At 39.4% G+C, this 26,956-nt stretch overlaps 1 protein-coding gene across 2 annotated transcripts in view; it reads left to right on the plus strand.

Annotated features, from left to right (window-relative positions):
• Nucleotides 1-26,038, plus strand: part of khdrbs3 (KH domain containing, RNA binding, signal transduction associated 3) — a 130,625-nt gene extending 104,587 nt beyond the window's left edge. The window contains exons 8-11 of one of the 2 annotated variants that reach the window (XR_007945016.1): nucleotides 12,472-12,524; nucleotides 16,498-16,637; nucleotides 18,806-18,860; nucleotides 22,209-26,038. Coding sequence is in view for 1 of the 2 variants with exons in the window: in XM_051955223.1 (XP_051811183.1) it covers nucleotides 12,472-12,524; nucleotides 16,498-16,589 (145 nt within the window). In the remaining variant the exon portion in view is untranslated. Of the gene's footprint in view, nucleotides 1-12,471; nucleotides 12,525-16,497; nucleotides 17,674-18,805; nucleotides 18,861-22,208 lie in introns of those variants that run through there. The other variant, XM_051955223.1, reaches the window with a different exon arrangement.
• The last annotated feature ends 918 nt before the right edge of the window (nucleotides 26,039-26,956 follow it).

Consider the following 26,956-nt stretch of genomic DNA (forward strand, 5'->3'; position numbering starts at 1 on the left):
ATACTGAGTTGTAAATATGTCTCAAAGTACCAAACACAACTTCATGAGCAGCGTCTGAAGGCAGTGAGTTTGCCACGGTCTGGGCATTTGGCCTTGACTTAATGTAAGAGAATATGAGATTTTGAATTGCAGTCACTTGGCAACAGCTGGATTATGGTGCATAAGCTTTTAGAAGTCATTTATGCTCATTTTCCACCCTGTTTGAAACTCAACAGAACACTTGCAGTTAATGAAGTATTTTGTGAAGTGTGAAATGTTTTGACTGACCTATGAGCTGTCCTTTAAGATTAACTCAGGAAATCATAATTTAACTTTGGCATATTCAATGCTATAGCTCCATTTAAATATATATATAGATATATAGATATAGATATATAAAAGAAAACAGACAAAAAAAAACCCCTATCATGCAGGTGTAGAAGGTCTGAAAAGTTTAGGCCTGGTGGCGACTAAGTGGCTAATCTTTGAATCTAAGGTCTCAAAATAAACCTCTCACGTCAGACTCTGATGTAATCAGTTTCCTGCAAGGGAGTCATTGCAGCTCATTGCAGTTTATTTTATTATCTTTGTTTTATTCAGTCTTCAAAACATCAGGCTAAAGGTACTTTTTCCACAGTGGCTGCCTTGCCATTGTCTTAGTGGTATGCTGCTCTGTTTAACAGAGGGTCCTGCACAGCTAAATGCAGAATATTGATTTTCTTATATCCAGGCAGCTATCACACTCTCCAAGCCACACAAGGTCAAAGGCTTTCGGTTTGGTCTCCCACTGTATTTTATCAGGACAAAATGTGCTACATTTATGTATGCCCACTTGTGCCACTTCAAAGAAAGAATGATTGTTGCCACATTTAAGGTGTCAAAAATTGGATTGAATTGGCAGCAGCTGGGGAAAGAAAAAGAAAACAGTCACAGAGAAGAAAAAAAACATTATTCTGTCCCCTGGCTTTTGTGTGCAGGGTGGTCGATGTTTTCTTTTGTAGACGTGTCAAGATGTATGTCACCCAGGCTTCATCCATCTTTTGTGCTTGCTTTCTTTTTTTTTTTTGGGTCCAGATAACACAGCCACACTTCTCTCCCTCTCTAACACACCGACGTTAAGTCTTAAGGGTTGCGTGTTCGGATGTTTGCTGTGGGTAACACAGGTACGCCTCAGGAATCTGCAGCTTCTTGTTTTAAAAGCAGCCTCGTGAATAATGGCGGGGGTGCGTTGGTGCCTGGTTTCTGGTGACAGAGCAGGAGAAAAATGGAGTCCATCATGTTGAGGCTGGAGGCTGGGTGGACTCAAAGAGATTTTCATGTCTGTTATCTGGCGGGAGATGAAGCAACTAATAGGACCCAGACTTAGAAGCCTGCGCCTCCAGAGACAGCTGATTCACTTACTTCTTCTCTTATTTGTGTGTCTTTTGTCCTGGATTTGGTTGAGAAGTTACAGCCACTGCAGGCAGACATTGCACGCGTATGCAACATAAACTTTATGCAGTATTTACGGCTTGTCTTGGATTGATCAAAGTTTGATTGTTTAACTCATAAACATAAGATACATGCTGCATGTTCTCATTGTTTGTTCTTTGTTTACTCCTGCAGGTCATGTATTTATATCTTTATACATAATTATTTGTAGAAGACACAGCAATATTAGCATGCACTGAAAAAAAATAGCACTTTATTGGTCCACAGTAATCAATTTCTTGTATTAAATTGTTGCGGTTGCAGTTAATACTGCAACGCAATACTGAGCCTCAATAGATCTCTACTCACGGTTGCAAACCTATTTAGCCTTGCGATGGACAAAGGTGCATTATTTTCACCCCAAGCCGGAGAGAAGTCATTGTTGGTCCCAGCTGCAGAAGGGCCTGGAGGAGAGTGTGTGTGTGTTTGTATGTGTGTATGTGGACAAGAAGTCTCCTAACAATGTTTCTCGCAGCCTAAGGAGCTCCCAGTCACCAATCTGAGCTCCGTCTGCGTGGCAGGATTTCAGTTGCCGGAGGATAACAAGCAGAACAATTTACAGTCTCTCTGTCATGGTATTACCCCGATGGCTTATGCTAGAAACAGGCCTGCCATTTGTGAACACAAAAGGAAAGGAAGAGGACGGTTGTTAAAGGCTGCTGCCTTTATACTGATCATGATGCTGCATCAGATACTTTAATTAACCTGAAATGTATTTCTATAGTGGGTGTAATAAATGGAGTTGCAGGTGATGACCGGTTTTGTGCATGCCACTCAAATAATCAATATAAAATTGTACTATATAAAGCATCATCTTACTTGCATCTATTGATTCAATAAAGTAGAAATGTATTGCATTGCTTTTTACCCATTGTTATCCTGGAAAAATACAGAATTGATTCCTCCTTTTCCTTAGAAATTTAAGGTCTCTTTCCCCTCCTTTAAAGAATCACCATTCAGTGTTGGTGTCCAGGATTCAAATGAATCTGTACTAGTGCTGAAGTGTAAAAGGAAAATGGCAAACATTCACTGCTGAGAGATTTTCTCAGTTACCCTGACGTATGTGCTATACAGGGTCCCACGCCCTCTTGACATTGCTCTGTAAGTCCAGAACTCTGCAGGGTACCACTCAGTTGCCGCTGCCTTGACAGGAGTGTAGGCAGCTGGTTGATTTAGTACAATTATCAGAAATGTTTTTATTGAAGTGAAAGTCCTGCATTTGTATTCTTAAAGAATGTAAGTTGTACGCATTCTTAGCATACAAATGTGCATCAGTATCAAAAGTAAGAACACTGATTGAGGCTATTAATTAATTTAACACTTGGATTGTTCACTTTGGCAGCAACACTAAAACCTACAGCTGGAATGTGAGAACAGAAATAGTTCTGGGATAGCAGCCTTTCTCTGTAGGGAACATTTCAGTGTTTGTCTAACAGCTGGCTTGTGAAACTTTAAAAGATCGCGAATGATGTCACAATTCCTGAAAGTCCAAGGTGATGCAATGCAACTTCTCAGGCCAAAGCCTTAACATATTCAGCTTAGTATCAAATATAGCAAAGAGAAGCAGCCAAATCTGGATTTTTCCTTGAAAAATGAATGAATTGATTATTAAATCAATGCCCATTAAATATTTCAGCTCAAGGAAAAAAATCACAATCTGTAAGTACACAAGAAAAACATCCAAACCCATATTAAATTCTTCTCCAAACAAAGCACTTACATCTGCAAAATTATTTCCAGAAGGCTGTTGGCTTTAACATTGTGTTGAAATGCAAATATAATCAGTTATTTTAAATACGTGTGACACTGCCCAGCAGTGGTAGTGATAAATCTTAGCCTTCAATGCTGTGTTTAACGCGAACAGACTATTCACACACATTACTGTCCACAAAGGCAAAAAACGCTGACAAATGAAACAAGACAACCTGTGTGGCTGTACTGTACACACTGTCATGCAGAACAGCCAAAACTGAGTAATTTAGACATAATTAAATTTGAAAGTCAAATAAGGCACTCACAACCTTAAGACATGAGACTTGAGCTAAAAAGCTGTTTTTAGACGCCCAGAAGACATTTCACGACATTTACATCTTTCAGAAGAAGACGCCTGGGGGAACCTCGTGGAACGCTACCTCAGCATGACAGCCGTGGCAGTCAGTCCACAAGCTCCCAGATCACAGCCTCCTCTTACCGTGTTTATACCACACAGAGCTATCATCTTTTTTGGAAAGCCAGCAGAGAGCTTTATCGCGGAAGAGTATTCGAGAGCTGCAGCACTAAGCTACAAATCAAGTTCTAAGGTCAAGGAGGCAGGAGGGGGCTACTTGTGGGGAGAGCATCTTTAATTTTATTAGCGGAGAGGAGGTGACGTCTCTGTAGGGAAATGAGAAGGATGACAGCTGTGGCACAGCCCTGGCTGGACACTTGGAGAGGTCATGGAGAGGTGATCTCTCACAGCTCGGGTGTGATCAAAGCATTATTTCATATTTGACACCTTAGAGCCTGCCTTCTGCTGACACCTCGCACCTTCCTTTGCACCTTGCTTTGGTACGCTACATCGTAGGCCGGATCCCAGAGGCCCGCGGGCACGAGGATAGCTGTGTGACAGTGTCTTAAAGGGCAGACACATCCCTGAGGAACAACAGTAAATCTTAGAACAAGACACGGGCACAAAAGAGAGCATGGGAGAGTGGCTTGCTTTCATGGTGTTGTAGTTTAGAATCAATTGCTTGAAAGATCTCCAGCACACATACACAAACCTCCAGTGTTATTCTGTCTATAACTTAGCTGCTAGGTCGTCAAATAAAAGGATCATAGTACAGGTATCAAACACTCTTTCCCTACTGCCAGTGTAGACTCTTATTCATGGACATTGTCACAAGAGCACTCAATATACACCACATAGGGAGGAGCTGAAGTTGCGAACACAATCATGCTTGCCTGCTTATTGTTGCAACATAAAGGAATACCACAAAAGAGCTACCAGAATCCAGCCTGCTGCTGTGAAACATGGTCATTATGGTGAATCACTGCATCCTTAGGGGCTGTGAATACAGAAGTACAGAAGTCTATGATCCAGTCATACTATTTCACATCTATGGTGCTGGCAGAGGAGAGCTGTGCTCTGGTCATCAGGGCAGCTCAGTAGCAGTCACAAATTGAGACAACAGTGCTGTTGTTAGTAGGGGAAATTTGATGACAAAATACACCTGTGCATTTTGAATTAAGTGACTTTATATAATGTTATTAAGACTAAGAAGCCACATCCACCCGATTGGTTCTTTTTTGAACTTAATGCTAAAGTAGGCATGCTAATGTGCTTACAGCGACAATACTAAAAGGCAGGTGTCACTGTCACCATCTTACTGTAAAGCAATGGTATTTGGTAATTATCACTAAATGCAGTACAACTCAGGTTGATGAGAATGTCAGTCCTGCAAGTATTTAGTTGTAAACAAAAGAATGTTTGACTTAATGGTCAAGCTAAATGAAAGGTTATGTGATGGCAAAACTGTCCAATCTCCTGGTAGATGTAGATGGGGGAAAAAAAGCTGATTGAGTATAGTGTCTCAAAACCATGTACAGAACCATCTGAGACTTCCTGGCACCCATCTAAGCAGTAGATATTAAGATATATCACAGAACAAAGACATCACCAAAGTAAATCTGGTTCATCTTCTTGGAACAATGATTGTCTTTACAGAATTTAATGACAATCTGTCAGTTACTTGTTGATATTTTATCAGTCTAGATTGACCTACTAATGGACAGACCGACATTGTCATCCCTAGAGTCATGCTGATGACATGGCTAAAAGTGGTGGCCAGAGAAGTGTTTTTAAGGGTCATGGATTCCCAGCTAAAGGGCCCTGACATATCAGTTGGCATCTGCTGTCACTGTGCCATAATTGAGCATCTCTGGCAAATATGGCCCATTATACATTTATTTATTTATTTATTTTTTGTGGAATTGGCATTAGTTTGACCTCAGGAGAGAGAGGTGAGAGAGCTGTTTGGTTCGCGTAATGATTCAGTGATTTCACCCTATAAGAGGAATTTTGCCTTGTTTTTTTATGTATTTATTTACATTTTAGTTTGTATTTAGATATTTTATATTCTTTCAGCATTATGTTTTCATTGAATTCCTTATATGCAAATTCTGTTTCATCTAGAATGACAATGTAGGTATTTGCATTTTTTTCCTTATACAGGGTGACACAAAAAAACAGGATTTTTTTAACAATCCAATAAAACCAAGAGTGATGGAAGAAAAATATTTTATTCATAGTAATTGAAACCTTAAAACATGCCATTTAAGAAACGATGGAATTTTCATTTTTTTTTAAAAATTACTTCCTGTAGATGGCGTCCTCCTGTACGAATGCATTCTTGAAATCTGCTGTTGAGATTCCTCATTGACTGCTGCAACATCTCAGCTGGGATACTGTGAATCTATTTTAACTCATCCAGAGTTCTTGGTCGAGTCGTGTACACTTTACTCTTGAGATTTCAAGAATCTACCAATTACAATTACAATTCAAATTGTCTCAATGCATTTCACAGATACCATATGCCTGAACACCCAGAACAAGCACTAAGGCGATAGTGGCAAGAAAAAACTCCCTTTTAACGTGAGTTTTTTCCAGTTACATTAGATAGCTAGCTGTCATTTGGTCTCGACTATGGTCTTTACAGTGTTTACACCTACATTAGGTGATGCACAGTGTTTGTACATTCTGCATTTGTGATTGCTGCTACTTTAAGGTCTGCTTGTTGTCAGTGCCCGAAGGCAGACAGCTATTAAAACAAGAATTTTATTCTTAGAACAGATCAGCTGTGTTGCTGTCTGCTTCTGAGACGCCTGCGTCGGCTTCACAGATGCCAGCTACCTAACTGCTGTTTTCAAGGTAGACAGCTTCTCAAGATGAGTGACAGAAGCTGTGGGGGAATTAGACCATCTAAGGTGGAAGGAGGCGGGATTTACACCACTCTCTGTACTTCAAGACAAAAAGCCACATATTGTAAATTTAATGACATGAAGTCTTTCACAGATGCCAGATAGTCGGATGGATTTGAAAGAACTCTGTAGCTGGTCTTCACTCAAAGAGACAGTGTTGAAAGGGAGAATTTCACGCAGTAGGTAAAGGAAAATAAACGGTCTGCTCCAAACTAGAAAGAAGACTTATTTAGAAAGTCAAATCTTTGCTGTAGGCCATTTTGTCCCTCTTTGTGACTCGTCGGTGGGGGGTCAGCAGTGGAGATAGCTTTGCAATCAGCCACCACACTGAGCAATCACCAGTGTATCCATCACGAAGGTTTCCATTTGAAATGATGTGAGCTTCATTTCAGACAGAATGATGGAGAAAAAAAAGAGGTACGACTGCCTTTTTTCCTTCCAGCTATTTGCATTGTAATGTTGTCTATGCGAATCACTGAGCCGGTATAATCAGAACATTCAGTGTGGGGCATTTTTCATCCGCAGTTTACTTTTCAACCTTGTGCCAAAAATGAATGAAAAACATGATTACATTAGAAGCATCAAGGAAGTATTTCTTTTTGCTTAAGGATTCACAGTCATGATCAGTTTAAGTGTGCTATATGCAGGAAATAGGCTAACGGAAGAGAAGCAGACTCCCTCCGCATCAGGCCGCTGCCGTATTATCACTACAGCCCCTTGTAATGTCCTACTAGATTTCTTCAAATTTATCACAGAGGACTGGAAGAGTAATGGTGATGTAAGAAAACAAAGTCCACTAGGGACGTGTACTACATCATTCAGATTTAACACCGCCATCTGTTTCACGGTGCCCAGGAACGGCAACATCAGTGCTTAAGATGAAGCATTTACGGAGATGACAGATGCGTTAGAGAGACAGGGTCTTTACCCAGACCTAGAATCAGATGCCTGATAAAAGAGACACACTAATCTAATGGGTGTCGTGTTTCCTCTTATGCTCCATGCTGCTGCTTTACACCAGTATGTTTGTTGTCCTTTTTTTTCCCTCTTTTCTTGGCCAGTGAAGTTAGGGGAGACACAAAGCAGCGGACGCCTTCTGCTAATGAATGTCAAATCAAAAGCTGACCTATTTAGAAAGTCAAAGCACTTTCACACCTATGACAGGGTGATATCTCGAGTGAGATCAACCTCAGGCATCCCATCTCATGCTTGTATTCTCATTGCCTGCTGTGTATTTCTGACTTTTATCGATGATGATGATGAATTTTAGATTGTAGGAGGATGTGACACAGAGGTAGTTGAAGGTCTTCAGGTTGAATGTTTTAATAACTTCTTTTTATATTATACTGCAGAAGTACGCTTATAGACAAATGAAGTTTTTTTGTTTGTTTTTAACCTTGTTACCATGTCCATGGGTTATTTTTGTTATATGCCGATGAGCAAATTAAACAGTTATCATGGCTGAGCATTTCCACCCTAAAATGACAGTGTACCAATGACAGTCTTGATGACACAGATTCAGATTTCTCTAAATTACTTCCAGATTACAACTTGTCATCAAATTGGTACAGTAGTTTTATCATGGAGAGTATATATATATATATATATATATATATATATATACACATACATGCATACAACTGTTCAAAAGTTTGGGGTCACTAAGAAATGTCCCTATTTTTGAAAGGCTAATTGATGATTAGAAAACCATTGTGCAATTATTTTTGCATATGAATAAAAGTGTGTTTTCATGGAAAACATGAAATTGTCTGGTTGACCCCAAACCTTTGAACTGTAGTGTCTGTCTGTCTAATCTGACTTCTTATAACACATTTTCCATTGAAGATGTTGTTCTTATATTTATCAAATTTGACAGCGTAGAACAGTAGTCACTGGTGGCCACTGTTATATATGTACATTTGATTTGATTATTTATTATTTAATTTAGTTTGTTGGCAGTGCACCGTCCAGTGACAGCTATTTATATTTTCGTCATGCCCTAATGTACAGTGGGTACGGAAAGTATTCAGACCCCTTGAAATTTTTCACTCTGTCATTGCAGCCATTTGCCAAAATCAAAAAAGTTCATTTTATTTCTCATTAATGTACACTCAGCACCCCATCTTGACAGAAAAAAACAGAGATGTAGAAATTTTTGCAAATTTATTTAAAAAGAAAAACTGAAATATCACATGGTCATAAGTATTCAGACCCTGTGCTCAGTATTGAGTAGAAGCACCCTTTTCAGCTCGTACAGCCATGAGTCTTCTTGGGAATGACGCAACAAGTTTTTACGCAACAGTTCAAAGGTTTGGGGTCACAGAGAGTGAAAAATTTCAAGGGATCTGAATACTTTCCATACCCAGGGTATGATGACAATAAAGCTGTTCTGTTCTGTTCTATTCTACTGGATGCACTCATTTTTACGGTAGCACAGTATGCAATTTCTTTTGAAAAATATGAGCTAAGCATCTGCTCTTTTGTTTACATGGCCAAATAAAAACCACATTTTCTCAGGTGTCAAGTGCCCATTGTAAGCAGTACTGTAGCATAAAGCCTGTCATTAATAAAAAGGAAAGGTTAAAACACTTAAATTAAATTATGCTAATTGCGCAGTAGAGCATCCGACGCTGTCGAACTTTTGGCTACACAAAGCAGAAATTTACCAGAATCTGTGACCTTCAGGATGCGTCTCAAGACTCCGGTCTCTGTAATTGAGAGGAGAAAGTAACTACGGAGAGAAGTTGTGTAGCAATATTGACAAAATGTCACCTCAGAAATTAGAGGCGCCTAACAGCTTCTATTGCACTCTTCTCCTTTGTGCAAAGAGCAGGTCTGCACTGGCAGCTTTCAGCACAGTAGACTGCTATTATTGGTCCTCTCCACCATTAAGAGAAACGTAAAGAGTTAAGTGGAATGAGGGTGTATTTTACAGGAAACCCCAGCTCTTAGGTTGTACTGTACATCATGAAAATGAATTCAGGAGAAAAATACAGTCTGTACTAAAAATGCAAGCCTTAAAAATGGTTTCATGCTGTGTAGTGTCCTGAATGTTTTTTTTTTTTTCTATTGCTGAATCTGACAGAGCTACAGGAAAGCCCCAAAATTACCCCCCTATTTCACATACTTCACAGTATGTCTGCAGGCACCTGTGAATTGTGGCAAATGGATTTGACTGATGTTTATTTTGAAGGCGACCTCTCTGGATTACACCGCATTTTAGCATAGTGTGAAATCTAATTATTTAGTATCCTGTCAGGTCTTGTCTCGGGGTACACAATAGGACGAGTCAAAACATGCATTCAGTTGTCACGTGTCTCTCTGTCTCCCCCTCCACTCCTTCTCAGTGGTGTCAGGGATACTCCAGAGACTTGACATCCATGGCAGATGCATGGTGGCACCTCAGCCGCAAGGGCTCACTGGAAACCTCAGCAGCTGGCCCTCTTTTCTCCAAGGGAGACTACATTAGCACAGAGGAACAGCTTTGTTTGCTTCTGGTGGCTTGGCATTGTTTGGAGTTGAATTATGAACTGTGTAAAATTTATGCTAAGCCTGACTTAAGGCGCAAAGCCTCTTTAGGGAGCTGTCTCATGTCTCATTGAGCACCTACAGTGGTCTTAAAATGATTCCTGTCTCTGTCCTCAGTTGGCCACGTTGTTCATCCTTCTTGAAAAAAAATGTTTCACAAGACAATGCAGATTGTCATGTTGAGAAGTGTTGTCAGTGTTGGAGAAGCTGCCAATGATTTTTCACACACCATTAGTGATGTACAGTCATGCTGATGTTTAAGAAATTTTACATTTATACTTCCCAGGATCTGTTATGACATCTCTCACTAAATTGGGCTAAATAATAGGCAAAATAAAATATATTGCAATTGCTGGTATAATGTTCAAAAGCATGTGGTCATTAGAAAAGTTGTTACTTTTGAAAGAAAAGCATTTTTTTCTCAATGAAGGTAACATTAATTAATCAGAAATACAGTCTAGACATTGTCAATGTGGTAAATTACTATTCTAGCAGAAAATGGCTGATTATTAATAGAATATCTCCATAGGGGTACAGAGGAACATTTCCAGCAACCATCACTCCTGTGTTCTAATGCTACATTGTGTTAGCTAATGGTGTTGAAAGACTAATTGATGATTAGAAAACCCTTATGCAATTATGTTAGCACATGGATAAAAGTGAGTTTTCGTGGAAATTGTCTGGGTGACCCCAAACTTTTGAACGGTAGTGTATATTTTTGCTGAGGTCTGTCAACCAAACAAGCATGTTCTCTTATCTCTTACATCTGTAGAACATAGTTTGTAGGTATCTGATGGTATGTTGTGGCAGATTTTATCTAGAGTAAAAAAAAAATTCTGAGATTTGAATGTTGCACTTAACCATGCTATATATAAATATATATTTTTTTTGAAATATTTCAGTCAATTGCTTTGTCCAGCAGCAAACATATCTTGTTTGTGGCACTCAAAGCACAAAATAGATACAGTAACTGGGTTCTGTGGATTGTTCAAATTCTTGAAATGTGTTTTTTTTTTCTCCCAATGGTTTGAGCTGCACTGAAAATAAAATCCAAATCATCTTATATACAAGACAAAAATAAATAGTAACCATGTTTTATTTCTGTAATTTAGTTAAATTGACCATTTCAGGAATGACTACCAATCTGAGTTTCGTTAGCAAAATGAAAACTTGGATAATTAAAATGTGTGTAACAGTTTTTTTCTCATAGAAAGTGATGGTCCTTGTATAGCAATGGTTCAATAAACTGTTCTAGATTCCACAGTTTTACACAAGTGATCCAGTGTGTTAGCAGCTCGTCTGGAGCCCCAGAGATGTCTGGAAACTGTTTAGCTAACAGAAACCAGCAGATCACTTCAGCTGCACAATTTTCAGCATATTAACATTTTTTATTTGCACTTTAGAAGGATTAAATATGATCTTTTGACAAACACATGCAAAATGTTTTTGCAGGGTTTGTTATACAGTATATTGTCCTACAAGCTTATGTATTAGAATTTTGTCAGTTTGTCAGTGAATTCATTGCAATATGCAAATAGGGAATTAATAAGGCAAATTAATTACTTAATTTTCATTGTAGTCCAGTGTCTTTCAGTGAAGCACATCCTGTTCAGCGATGGCAGACTTAATAGCAGGCTGAATTTGTTGAAATTGATTTCTTGGAGTGCTGCAAACTGTGGTGTAATTTGATGAAGGAGCGGACTGTCTCAGGCTCCTGGACTTCAGTTTGGCCTTTTGAGATCAGGCCGCAGAAAGCTACTCCATTACAGTAACAAGAGTAAAATATAATTCGTTACTTCCACTCTGGTGTGTCATTACTGTCACCTCTTTGCCCTCAGCAGTCAGGCGGTGCTGATGTGCCGTGTTGGGGTTTTGGTTGGTGCTTTCAGCTCTCTAATCTGGAGAGCAGAGAGGTGCTGCTGTCGCTGCCAGACTGACTGACAGGCAGGCGGAGAGGACCCAGCTGTGATGGCTGGTGTCGGCTCAGTGGCAGCCTTATGATGAATTGCCTCTCTTGAGTGATAGCGCTGTTACTGAATGATACTGACGCAGGATTGTTCTGTCAGCATCTCGCCGGCGACCACAAATAAAGAAATAAATAAATAAGCGAGAAATGAAGCGCTATGCAACCTGCCTCCCCATCTTTTTATTTTTCATTAAAGTTGCCACCTCTCATAGATCTCCATACGCAGCGATATGGAACTGGAAGTTTGTGCAGATATGCGGTGGAGAAAATTGCCTTGTAGAACCACAAATGTAGCCAAACTTTTGAGTGATTGAAAGCGTCCTCTTGTTTCTTACTTTTATTTCCAGCAAAATATACATATCTGAAAAAGCACTTCCTTTATTGTCACTGCATGAATTAGATGTGATTGCAGTGCGATAAGACTTTGATGCCCCACAATAAAGTAAAAATAAGTTTCACCCAATCTGTTTGCCCATAATTGCAATTTGTTTGATGCAAGATGTGTTATTGTTCTTGTTTGTTTCTTTATTTATAGATTCCAACATTCATCTTTCTGTTCTATCTGTCCACAGCTCAGATGACTACTATGAATACGGACACAGTGGGGAATCATACGATTCGTACGGTGAGTTGCAGACCTCTCTTCCTCCAGCACTTGTGTCAATTCTCTGAACAATATCCATTTCCATTTCCTGACTCTGCTCTGCTGGATTCATCTCACTTGTCACAGCACCTGACTAATTGTGTGCCGTCTTAGACACATTCAAAGTAGGCCTGTTTAAAGTGATTTATCACAAATCAGAGCTTCCTCAGTTCGTTTGGATAATTAGGGAGGAACAAAGCCACTCAGAATCAAGAATGATTACCAAAACTGCAGTTTTCATGTTAACTAAAACAAATTATCCACCCAAAACAAAAAGATTGTTCATGTTTGCGCGTCAAATCAGATTTTTAGTCGATCATTTTACACCATTTTTCTAAAATCTGAAAACATGTCACAAGCAGAAATGGTAGCAGCTGCAGATGTGCTTCTGCTAGAAGTGTGCATAAAAATGTGAAAAATTTAACCACATTGCAATTTATTCCAACCAGTACCCTCTTATGACTTGCCATTTTCCGTGTTTCAAGTCTATTTTCCTGCATTTTATGCGCATGTTTGCCATGATTGGGTATTGTGCTCCAAGCGATTCTAAAATTCAGGTGACCTACAGCTTAATCCTGTGCCTGAGTACCTCCTGTGTATTCACAGGCGGAGCACCAGAGCTGCTGCTGCTGTTTTGCCAATGTGCTGCCGCGCCACGCATGCTGTGTAGACACAGCTTATTAGTTTATTATCAGTCATAATGGATGCGGAAAAATCAAGAGCACTCCTAGTTTCAGAGTTAAAGCATAAACACACTGATTAAATGTGAGTTTAAATGTGATTTCTTACATTTTCAGACAAAAAAAAACAATGAGATTTGCTGTGAAAAGATCTCGCAGCTTCAGAAGAAACTAAAATTTAGTAAAGATTCCTTTTATTCATTTAATATGTTGTCATGGGTTGAATTGGGTCAGAGCCTGATATTGAAATCAAGTTCTTCCAACGCTTCACTCTGTCTCCTTCAGTATCAAAGCATCATCAGTTACTTTACAACTCTTGAAATTCCCTCTTAGATTTTGTGGTGAAAAAAGCAACTATAGAATGTCACTTTCTTTTCTTTAACTTTGTTAAACAGTTGCGGTATCAATCAGCAGCATGATCTATACTGTTTTTAAATAGAGAGTGGAGCTGTGCAAAGTCTGCTGACTGAACTTTGCAGTCGTGCAATTTACTGCAGGAAGAGCTGAAGTAAATAAAACCCTACAAAAGCATAGGTGTGTGTTATGCATGAGTACGTTATGTACGGAAACCGAATCGCATGACCTAAATATGCGGTGGGAATTGATGGGACTGGAAGCACCCCAATAATTTAATCAATTGTTCCTTGTATCGTTTAACAAGTCCATGGATCCAGACTATAAACCGAATCGCTGCCAAAATATAATCAGTTGGTCTTTGTGTCATTTCTGACCTTTTCTGAAAATTTCATCCAAATCCGTTAGTCTGTTTTTGAGTGATGTTGCAGACAGACAGACAGACATATTCTGATTGTCACATAACTCCACAGCATTCCTTGGTGGAGTAATAAAGCAACAGACGGTAGCACAATTTATAATACTCGATAAGTTACTATAGATAGTTTAGTTGGCTCAATAGAAAAGTGTGTTTGTTTCCATTAAGAGCAGAAGTGTCATTGGTTACTGAATCATCAGTTAAATGCTGGTGATAATATTAAACGGCCACAATAGTATATTTGAGCGTTGGCCTGTATTATTGTTCTTTGGCACTTCATTTCATTTAAATTACTAAAAGATTCAGAAAGAAAAAAATGTTGATAAGAATGACTTAGTTTCTCCCAAGTGGAGTCTGGCTATTTAGATAGAGTTAATTTGAGACATCTGAATCTGCCATCATTGCAAGGAGGTAGATGGAATTTAGTTCGTGATAGAACTTTAAAAACTAACACGAAAAAATTTCAGCTGCAACACGTATTTCCAGAAACAGTCTTTATTAATCTTGACGGTCCACTTCCACAGAACACAATGGGAACTGCTTTCTACTGAGGAAACAGTCCCTGTGCCTACTGTCTGCTGCATCATCTGTGAGCCTCTTCTCACAAATCCCAATTTAACCTCTGTGTGTTCTTACTGTGGACATCATCATGTTCTCCATGGTTGCCAAAGTTTGCCTGGCAGTCAATCAGATTTAGTTTGATCCCTGCACTTCCTCCTGCAATCATCTAAGCAGAACGGCCTGATGTTTAGCCTGTCTGCAAAGAGCCACAAATAGCTTGAGTTGCTGCAAAGTTCAGACAGAACTAACACCACTGAGATAATGTTCAACAATCCTGTGTCAGCTCGTGACAAGATACAGTGAGAAGTGGGCCAAGGTCATATCCGCTGCAGAGTGCATTGGAATGATAGTAGAACGAACACACAGTCGTGTACAGTTGTGCAGCTGACCGTGCTGATGTACAGCTTAAAGGTTGATCCATCTTTTATAATGAATGTGTGGCCTTTGTGTGAACTGCAAACTCCATCAGCACATGATGCACATTATTCAGTCTGGCTGTTGTGAGTACAGTTTAATTCTGTAAAAGTCTCTCGATGTAGGTGCAAAGTTGAGAATAATGTGTTAACGCTCATGGATTGGTTTGCACATTTGTGACTGTTTTAATTCAGCTCTCAAACTAAACTACTTAAGCTTGAAAATAAAAATATTCATAATTGGCTTCCTGGTAACTCAACTGGTTGAGCAGGCGACCCATAGACAGCCTAACACAGCGGTTATGGGTTTGAATGCAGCCATGGCCCTTTGCTGCAGGTCCTTCCCCCACTCTTCTCCCCATCTTTTCTGTCTCTTGCTCTCCACTGTCCTATATAAAGGCAAAAAATACCTTTAAAAAATTCATTATGCAGCATATAAAACCTTTAGTCAAATTTGCCATCATTAGGTCTTTTTTAATTACTGTTAAGCATCATTTTGTATTGTTATGCAGATTTGTTGCATATTTGTTCATGTTTTGAAGCATAAACGACAGAAATGACTGCTGGGATTTTCCTCTGTGACATTTTTTCCCTTTTATAATACATATGAGTACATAGTGGGCAAAACCACTGTAAAAATGGAGATTATGGCTTTTGCATCATAAACCTGATCGACGACCTATATCCTTTCTTTTCATGCTTTAGAGGTTTGAATGTGTTTTTGGAAGTAAGTCAAAGCCATTAAAAACTTTCCCAACTTCTCTGACCACACAAGTGGAAGAACTAAGCACCTCCGGCTCATTAGAGTGTTGCCTACTTGCACATAAAAAAATAAAATAAAAATGCTGCCACATGGGTCACACAGAAAAGAGGGCGACAGTTCAAAGGAAACAGATAAACAACATTGATGTGCATCCTTGTTCTCAAAACACAAGGTTACCTTGGTGTGTTTCTTCAAAGTGACTGTCAGTGGAAGGGTGACAGGTTTAATTAAGGGGTATTGGCTATGTGCTGCCAACAGAGAGCCTGTACTCAGGAAAAAACACAACCCTTTGTGAGCCTCAGCTCTAGGGAAGTCTCAGCGCTGGCTGAAGATCAGACAAAGGGTGCCATCGATACCAGCACTTTCACATTGACAGTACCAGGGGGTGAACAGGGCTGATTTGGGCTAATGGTAATTGTGACCTTTTTTGCCGGGAGCCACTAAACGGGTCCTTTTCAAGTAGCTATTTGATCCTCTCATTCAATTATCCGAGATGAATCCTTCCAGGTGAAAGTCAAGCTTCTTGGTGCGAGTCGCCGTTTGTATTCTCAGCTTGAAACGCCGCTTTTGTTTTTATGAGCGCCGTCGATACCAGACACTCAGAGTGCTCCAAACTTTCTGCTGCATCATTTCCACCGAAGGGAGCATATTTATAATATTTGCATCCAACCTGCAAGACTTGCACAGACTGTTATGAGTGCATGATTTAAGTGCAACACCTCTGTGATCATTCCCCATCTGTTTCTTTTCTTTTCTTCCTAATCAGGTCAGGAAGAGTGGGCAAACAATCGCGGCAAGGCTCCGTCAGCACGAACAGCCAAGGGAGTGTACAGAGATCAGCCATACTCCAGATATTGAACTGTTTATACAACCTGCACCTGAGTCCTCATGGCTGTTTCAACCCAAGTAATGGATTTTTTATGGACGCTCCCACCTTTTTAGAATTGAAAACTAAACCACAAAATAATTCCAGGGAAACGGTGATAGTGAGATATTGACAGAACAAAACTGGCTTTCAAATGGAATCCCCCTGATTATAAAAACATACTCCCACTGGGTAAAATGTGTAAAGCAATTTAGGTAATCTATCCTTACCTCTAGAAGAAATCGACTGGACGTTGAGATTAAGAAAGACTCCATAGTACATTAAGTTTCTCTCTCAGCTATGTGATTGTGAGGACTGACATTGTATCAAGCTATTTTACTTGGTAATGATTAGTGAACCACTAGAAGCTGTTCGATACAATCTTTCCACACAGCTGCCAGTGCAACTTAATTTATCACCCTCTATTCTTTAAACCTTGAACTGCGTGGTTGATCACTTTAAAATGTAGTAGCTTAGTTCTAGGAAAGTGCAGTACTGTAGATACTTTTTCTGAGGGGTATCTGGTGAAATTGTGTCCCTTGTAAATGAAGCATTTACAAAACTGAAAAAGAGAAAGTCATACTGTATACATATTGTATTGCTGTTTCCTCCTTTTTGTAAAATAATAGTTCTTTAGTGTTAAAGGGCTTATAAAAGCATGGTGTGCAACTGTGGATATTGTCAGCTGTTTTATTCTGAGAAACCTGTGTAGTTGTGTTTGATTATGCCCCCAAACATCCCCCTAAATACACATATAAATAGCTGTGCATACTTTATGTACACTGATCAGCTAGAGCTGCAAACCAGTCTGGGAGCCTTTTAATGTTTGTGACGTTTTTTTTTGTTTTATTTGGATTTTTTTAGATAAATAATATTGATGTCATTTTTTGATTTTAAACAAGATACTTTTTCTCACTTTGTAGGCCTAACCATGAGTTTTAAGATACTAAATCACATGCTGGTGAATTGGCGATCATTTCCATCTAGAGATTTGTTCAACAATATTGATTTTGAGCTTATGTAAGCCCTTTAATATTTTCTTCTTTGTTGATGCTGAATAAACATTTTGAAAGAAAACACTTGTGTTGAAGAGAATAATTATGGACTCATAAAAAAGCCTCATAATTTAAACTAACAAACCCAAATGCTGGAATATTTAGCGACCACATAGAGGCCTGTCATGAATTAAACCGCCATGATTATCATCTTAACGAAACAAAATAAAACGTATGTTACGGCGTGAAATCCAAAGTGGGTAGAAAGATGGCATTATGGGAAAAAAATAGTCCAAACAGCAAATGGCTGTTTGTGACCTTGTGGCCGACCTTGGTAGTCTGATAAGAATGGGCTCCTATTTGTATTTGAACTCCGTGTGATGCATTTTGTTGGAAATCTCTCCGCCTGAGATTTAGAGGATTTAGCGATAACCACGTCGCCACTCTTGAAACTCTACCCGCTCTGTTTGCTCGTATAATTCGCTGCAAATCGAACGCCGATCACGTCAAGCATCATCAGTAAACACGCATTAACTTTCGGAGTGTTTACCCCGACAGAAACGGCGCACCGCATCCAAAGCCTCCTTGACCTCCTTCCTCTGGGGGCCACGTTCAGTTCAGTGGCGGGAGTCAAGTGGGAGGTGTGAGATGAGGGGTGGGTAAAAGGGGGGTCCTCTCTCTCTCTTCTTCTTCTTCTTCTTGTTTTGCTCTTTCTGTTCTCCTCCGGTCATGTGACCCTCTCCCAGTCGTTTTTAAAGAGCCTGCCTTTGCCCCGTCCATTAAAGAGACTCTAAATGACCCCCAGCTGACCTCCGCAGAGAGAGGATGGCAGTAGCTGTTTAAAAAGACCTCCGTCCCACAAGGTAAACAACACCGACCCAGTTTAACCTCTCCCCTAACGTAGTTGCTCATAAACCCTCTCTAAACTTCAATGTAATATGTTTTCCTGTCTCTGTTAATCTAGCCACAAAGCTGGGAATAATTAGACATCTGTAACAAAAAAAACTGTAAAAAAAAAAAAGTTTAAATATTTAAACATATTTCAACGAACTGTGTAGTGAAATAACTTTATCCTAAGACTTTGATAAAAATATATCCTCTGTTACAATAATTGAACCATAAAATGTTGTGTCTTGGCATTTGTTTTTATATTATTAGCTGTAAAATATGATGTGAACTTGCGTGGTCACGTTGTTGTTTATATTCCTCTTTAGGTCGAAGTCCTGGCTACACAGCTCCGTCCATCCAATCATCTCACTTCTGCTAAAGGTATGTTGTTTTCTGCATTATGTTTCAGGTGTTTATGATGCTGTTTCATGATGATTTTGCATCAAATTCTAGGATCAAATGAGGGCCAACAATCTTGGCACATATGAGAGAGTGTTGAAAAGCTGTAGTAGATGTAGAGCTTTAAAGGGGAACTTCGTTTTTTTTCAACCCGGGGTCTGTTTCCATATGTAATTTCATACATGTGAGTGATGGAGAAATGAATTTTCGACATGGCTCCAGTATTTAGCCAGGCAGGCAGCTTAGCAGCTCAGCTAGCAGCTCAGCTAGCGAAAAGTATGGGGCAACTTGCCCCCCACCAACCCACCCCACCCCCCGCGCCCCACCCCCCACGCCCCGCGTCAAAGTCCACCCTAACATGCTTTTTGCCCCACACTGACCGGCTCAGATAGTCTCAATGACTGTCCCACAACATACTAGAGATGAGAAGTGAACGAAAACCTCCACATTACTTGGCGATCGCTCTTTGTTGTGGTCTGTATCCAAATCTCAGGATGCTAGAAAGCAAATCTCGTTCTGAAATCCGGTGTTTCATTGAGACTATCCAAGCCGGTCAGTGTGGGGAAAAACGCACGTTAGGGCGGACTTTGACGCGGGGGGGGGGCAAGTTGCCCCATACTTTTCGCTAGCTGAGCTGCTAGCTGAGCTGCTAAGCTGCCTGCCTGGCTAAATACTGGAGCTATGTCGAAAATTCATTTCTCCATCACTCACATGTATGAAATGAGAACAGACCCCAGGTTGAAAAAAACCGAAGTTCCCCTTTAATTCCACAGTTACTGAAAGATGTACATTATATCTGTGATGATTTTTTTAATTCATGTCATGTGGGATGAAATAAGGTTCAAGGTTGAATCTGGTATTCTGTGCAGAATCTTCCAAGAAGTCTGCAGAAAATATTGCTGGTAGCTTCCATTCAGTGCATGTATAATATGTTTTGAAAAAAAAGATGTCTTTGATGATCTTGTGCATATATACTTAACATACAGATCCACAGGGTCATTTAAGGGTCTAACATTCAAAATGCTTGAAGGTTGGATCTCTTGCGTATTCTTGGAAAGCTTCCAAGACGTGTGCAGAAAATTACTTAATTGAACAGTTCTTTCAATTATTAAACGGTGCAGGGTATGTCTCTGGTGTCGGTGATTATTTTTTCTTCTATGTTAACATACTGACACTCAACTATGGTGAAATTAGAGCTGAAAATAGTCTTCAAGGTTGGATCCTTCAAGACGGTTCCAAGATGAATATAGGCAGTAGCTTAAATTGTGTTCTCCTGGTCGTTCAAAGATGTACTATTTTAATTTAAACTGATCTGAATATTTTAATTTAAACGGTTAAATTAAAGTGTAAGTGAGAATATGTGGAATTATGGAGCTAAATGACCATGTAAAATACTGCAAATAATTTGAATTTGGATAGTTTTTTTGAAGAAGTCATTCTGAAAATTGCCAGTAGCTTTTATTCAGTACATGTGTAATGGTGTACATTTATTTATAGGATGCAGTCTAAGCAGTTAAATGACATGTTTGATGATTTTGTGCCTATGCATGACTGTTCAATGGTTTGGGATCACAGAAATTTCCTTATTCCCAAAAGAAAATTTGGCATTTCATATTTTAATTAATGAATATGTTTTTTTAAAAAATTTAATGTTGTCTATTTTGCACAATGGAAAACAAAAGGAGCATATTACGTAAGGGCAATGTATACTGTTAAACTCACATTTTAGTACAGTAGTCTAAGGGTGTTCCCCAGAGATCAGCCCTGGAATCACTCCTATTCATTATATATATCAGCAATCTTACACACAACACAAATATATTCTAATTTCATTTTTATGTGAACATCACTGCAACATACACTACTGTTCAAGAGTTTGGGGCCACTTTAAAATGTCCATATTTTTTGAAAGAAAATAATTTTCATTCAGAAATACAGTCTAGATATTGTTAATGTGCAAAATGACTGTTCTGGCTGGAAACATAAGGGTGCAGAGGCCCGTTTCCAGCAACCAAAACTCTTGTGTTCTAATGCTACATTGTGTTAGGTAGTGATGTTAAAAGGCTAATTGATGTTTAGAAAACCCTTGTGCAAATATGTTAGCACAGGAATAAGTGTGAGTTTTCATGAAAACATGAAATAGCCTGCATGACCCCAAACTTTTGAACGGTAGTGTGTATGATGCAGTCTAAGCAGTTAAATGAGGATATGTTTGATGATTTTGTGCATGTATACATAAAATACAAATTTAATGCTCGAAGGCTGGATCTGGGGACTCTTGGGTTTTCCTGGGAAGCATCTAAGAAATGTGCAGAAAATTACTCAACGCTTCTTTCAGTTATTAAATGCGTGATGTGTCTCTGGTGCCCGTAATGATTTTGTCAGCATTTCATGTTTGTTTGTGAAACTCGGATGGGGTGAAATTAAGGTCAAGAAGACAAATATTCGTAGCTGTTTAAATTGAGTCTTCTTTTAGTCGTTTGAAGACATAAGAAAATCGAACAAACGCTGAAGTGTAAACCATTAAATAGAGTATAAACAAAATAATGAATGGAACTGGAGTAAAATTATGGTCTAAAATGTTGTGAATATTTTCACTCTTCTGGATTCAGGAAACAAAATGAATAGTTCATTTTAACCTTTTTTTTATTTAAACATAGGAGATGTAAATCTATCTAATTTATGCACTACAAGCACTTTTATCAGGGTTAGGTTTGGGACAGTTACAGTCTTACCAGCATAAATCCTCCCACATGAAGCTGAGACTCTGAGAAATTCTCAAATGATGGTCTAACCTGTTTGGATGTCACTTTAAAAACCCTTAAGAAGTGTAAAATGAAATATTCTGCAGAGGACACCACGTTATCATGACATATCAAATATTAATGTGACTTTGAGACAACTCCATGTTCCCTTGATGGATGCTTAACGATGGAAATATTTTTCCGGAGCTCTTGAAATCCTTTCGACTCCCCCACAGAAAGCTCGACCCTGGACTCCCAGTTATACCCTTCCACAATCCCCTCAAGGGGATTCCAGTCCCGTTGGACTCTCTGCCTGTGTGTGTATACCTGTGCAATTAGTGTATAAGAACACTCATCTGAACCACAAAGGGGTCTCTGTTGCTGCAGCTTGAAAATGACACCGAGTGCTTGTATTAAGTGGAGAAATGTGATGCTTGACTGACTGCATTAGCCGAAAACTTGAAATGCAAATACCAGAATGTGACAAAGGACAGTCCTAAAAATGAAAACGTCCTTCTTTTGATTTGCTTCTTCCTTTTTGTTAAACCTTATATTGTCTTCTCTCTTTTCTTTCCTTCCTTAATAGACTTGATGACCCACGGAAGTTTCCCTCCAAACATTCAAGCCCGCTCAATGTCAAACCAAATCCTGATGAAAAAATCCCATCCAGCTTCAAGGATCTGCCCTCGGCCAAACAGAGGACTTTCAAATTTCCACAGTCTGGACTGAGGTGGAGTGACCTGTTGAGATGCAGAAAAGGGGGTGAAAGATAATGCATGTATCACACGTTATCATTCTCTGGAGAAAAAAAAAAGGAGGAGGGGGGAGGAAAATCGCGAGGTAAATGGAGTTCCTCATCCTCTGGGACGATCTGTAGGAGAACATTTCCTTCAGAGCTTCACCAGCGCTGTATACATTTTACATACCGACTGTGAAGCTGACCTGCGTCTTTCTCGATTCAGACTGCTGTTGGAGGCGATGTGTCTACCTCTTACATTAGACATTACCTGTCATCTCCTTGGAGGGATGAGTAAATAAATAATGTGTTATGCTAAGGGAAGGGCATCATAATTCTAACAAAGGCACTGTATTCTCATACTTTTGTGCTCATCAACCTATATCAACTACGCTCCGATGAATAAATAATTCACAAAGTGCCTTATCGTCGCATTGTTATGACAGTTTTAGATGTTTAGTTCCACTATTGGACTTAAAATATGGGGCAGTACACGAAGAAAGGTAGTTTTTTTCCCCTCTTCTATGTTCTTTCCCTGCACACCATTACTATGATGCTGGAAAATGCCCCCCAGCTTCACACAAGAGTACAGTCTAGCCCAGATGTATTGCTTAATCAGAATCGACTTCAGTGGATATTACAATTCCAAAATAGCTTGCTATCGGATAGAGAGCTTCATTCTGTCTTGTGCATAAGTCCAGATAGGCTGATCCGTATTCCGCACAGTTGTATGTCCTCAGTGGCAGACAATAGTTTTCCATTAGAGGAAGTGATTCTCTCTGGAGCTCCGGGCCAAGCCTCAGACAATAAGACAGCGACCTAAAGCTCACATCTCCAGCTCCCAGAGTCAACTCTCATCACCTCGGGGGCTGATTCCCACTCTAAAGTGGCTTAAAGTGACAGGCTTATCTGAAGTAAGCTTGTCCAAGTTAATAAAGGAAGAGCAGCTTATTTGATTAAGAATGCATACAAAGGAGGATGTAGTGATCTGTCACTGGGAGACAAGTCAATTTCGACGCTAGAATACAGATCTACGGGTTCCAAACAGTGGACACGGAAACAATGGAAGATCTAAAGCAAAACCAGGGGTAGCTCAGCCAGCCTCTTACTATGAGTGGTGTAGTCCTTTATAGCTCACTATGTTCTGCTAAAATTAGAACACTTTTGATGGTTTCAAATAAGGAAATTCAGTGTTTGTCTATTTGTTTTAAGTGGGTGTGGCTTCTCGTCAGAGTAGCAACATTTGAGCGAAAATGTGACCTCTTGTGAGGGTTGTTTGACTTTCTAGAATTGTTTGATCAAACCACACCCACACAGTAGCCAGTTGTATGTAGCTAGCAAAAAGTTAGCTTAGCTTTATGTAAAAATGGAAAGAGCTAACCAGGGTCTCTTCACCAGTAATAAAATCTGCCTACCAGCACCTCTAAAGCTCATTAACTCAACTCATGTTGTCTGTCTAATGCATACAAATAAGAACAAACATCGCCAATCTAGATGCCACTATGTGTGTGTTTTATAATGTGTTTCTAGCGTCCTTGGGCATACTCGAATGGAATAAGTTTTTGTTTGCAGGGAAATGAGAAAGACCAGATAAAACTGTGCTGCTTCCAGCTTATTTATTCATTGTCTCCACAACTAAATAGACAAATTGTAGAATTCTGTCCATATTGGTTGCAAAGTTCCTCTATGTTGTTGATCAAACTCCGAAAAAAAACAATATCTGTGCGCATACAAGTTTGCTGCTTTTGGTTTTGGGTTGTTTTGTTTTTTAAATAATCCCTTCCAGCCTTAAAATAACCAAGATGTAGCTCCACGTTGTGGCTTCCTTTAGAATGTACAAGTTCCTCAAGTCCCCACCTCATTCTCCACGAACACCTCAAAACTTGTTACATCTCAAGCACACCAGCTCACCTGTAATTCGACTCAAACACTGTAAAGCTACTAAGCAAGTTGTATTCGTGGAGTAATTCAGCCATACATGTTCAAGCCAGAACCTGAAATTAGTCAGAAAGCCTCCTTGTACAAGTAGACAGGATCAGTTTTTTATGTTGTGCTGTCATCTGTACGCTGCTGTTTCAAAGTAGATACTCAGGCATGCCACTGACTGCTTATTTCATTCATGAATTTTGTTTGAGTAGATAGAAAATATCACCTTGACCTGATCACAAACTAAAACTAGAAAAGCACTCAGCCAACGCTGTACTCCACCAAGGCTGTTCATTCCCCCATATGGCATTGTCTGAAATGTAGCATTTTTTGTAGAAATGCAGCATTTGTTTCTTAGTTATTGATGATCAGAAAACATAGGATGTGGCCATTTAATATAGATGTATCCACAAGCTAAATGACCTTGCGTTGAGCACAGGTTATGCATGTGTACATTATATACGGATATCGAATCATGTGATCTAAATATGTACACCCCCACAATTTAATCAATTGTTCCTTGTATCATTTCTGACGGATTAGTCCTGATAAGTCTGCAGCAGTCAATTGCAATCATGTGATTGTCACAGGTAGTTGACGTAGCATTCACTTGTTGTCATAGTTAGTGACGCCATGCCACTATCTCAATGATACAGAAATCTTTAACAAATCCGTGAATCCAGACTGTCGCATCACTGCCAAAATCAAATCACTTGGTTCTTGTGCAACTTCTGACCTTCCACGAAAATTTCATTCAAATCCGTTTGTCCATTTTTGAGTAATGTTGCTGACAGACAGACAAACATACACTGATTGTCACATAACTCCACTGCATTCCTTGGGGGAGTAATAAATTTAATTTTCACAGATGGGAGTCCTTAATTACATTCCCTGAAAAGCAAATACAGGAGTAGACTTTGTTGGGAAGATCAAACCAGTTTTACTGCCCTACATATGTAGTGGTCACTTCTGGCAGCTCTGAAAGAAGGAAAAAACTAAACAAAACCTGAGGCTTTTTGATTCTGTGAAGTGTGCTTTTCTACTAGTATTCCTCTTAATCATGTCGGGGATCTAAAGCGGCCGCCTCTTGCCGTTTGTTCTGTAATTAACTGGAGGGCTCTTAATCTTAGCGAGATTAAAATGCCCTGATCAATGCTGAAGTGTCCCTGTGTCTCCTTTGGAGCGAATGGTAATGCGACCACGGGTCAGTGTGTGTCGCCTGCTAAGTGGATGCTCAGATTGAGAAGGATCGATCATCGCAGGTCTTTCAGGGCTGAAAAACAGCCAAGACAGAGAGGATGGAGATCTTTTCAATCTAAAATATGCTCAAAGAAAATGTCATTATGTGGGAAATATAATTTCATTTTTGTAATTAGCATTTTATTCAAAGCTGAGAACAAGATGTGGGGGGGGGGGCAAGCGAAGGAAATTAAAGCAAGGTTATCAGAACGGAGAGAAAAAATTCTTATTAAAAGTAAATCACAGGTAGACAAAGGTGAAGAAAAAAGAAAAGAAAGAAACATTAACAATGAAGGAGACTGTCACCAAACATGGAAAGTGTTTGCAAGGAAAAGCACAGACGGGAAATATTCTATACAAATGTATGCAAAGTCAATATATGCTTGTAATTGTGCATATTGTACATTATGTATCATTTTATTGTGCTGTCGTGCATTGAAAGCATTCCAAGGTCCGTGTTGAGGTTGTAGAGATGCTCATTGGTAATAAAGTTCTCCTCTTGTTGATAAAAAGCATGAATTTTACTGTTTTGCTTCAAAGTCGTGTGTCATGTTGGGAAACAAATCAAGTCAGTGTCTACTGTCCCGACTATTGAGGCCTTACACTCTTTAATGAGGTCTGAACTAAATATAGTTTTATCATAACTCGGGGGAAGAGGCGGGGAGGAGGCAGGGGATGGATCATGATGAGTTTTGGCAGTTGGCATGTTTTGCTAACGTCAAATCCCCACCAGTGCAGGGATATTATTTACCTTGATACGCCCTTGAAATAATACTTGCAGATCAAATAAGTTTGTGTAGCAAAGGCTGTCTCAGTCTCCAACCTTTTAAATATTGTATGTTCCCCTCCGCCGCTTGCCTCGGATACATCTCTCTCCTCATGTAAATGCTGCTGTTCTTTATTCTTCGGGCTCCCCCCTCCTCCTCCTCACCCCTCTCCCTCCACTCCCTGCTTCCATCCTTCAGGCCGTTCCACTTTGAAGTTGTTTCTCAGCTGTGTGAAATTTGAGATTAAAGTCCATCTGTTCATGCATTCCCCCTCCCCTCCACTCCATCAGTACGTAGACAGATACAAACAAAAATGGACAAAAAGAAAAGAAAAAAAGACGGTTAACTTATGCGGTGGAAGAAATTGGCAAGCCATGTGAATCTATGTGTTTAAAGAGAGGCAACTGCACTTGCTGGACTTTCTATTTCGGTTCTGAAAAAGCCTTTCAGATAAGAAATGAAACATCTTAAAGAAATTCAACCAGTCCAACTGTTTTGGTTTTAGTATTTCATGAACCATGAGTGACTGAGAATCTTCACAGATGTCATGCAGAAACAATTAAGGGAACTTGCAAGAATTAAATCTTAAACTCTGATATGAGACAAGACGTTTTAAGATCTATTATATCCCACATGTGCAGATATTTGATAGATTTAAAATCTAAA

This window comes from Acanthochromis polyacanthus, chromosome 11 (genome assembly GCF_021347895.1).
Source record: "Acanthochromis polyacanthus isolate Apoly-LR-REF ecotype Palm Island chromosome 11, KAUST_Apoly_ChrSc, whole genome shotgun sequence".
Taxonomy (NCBI): Eukaryota; Metazoa; Chordata; class Actinopteri; family Pomacentridae; genus Acanthochromis; species Acanthochromis polyacanthus.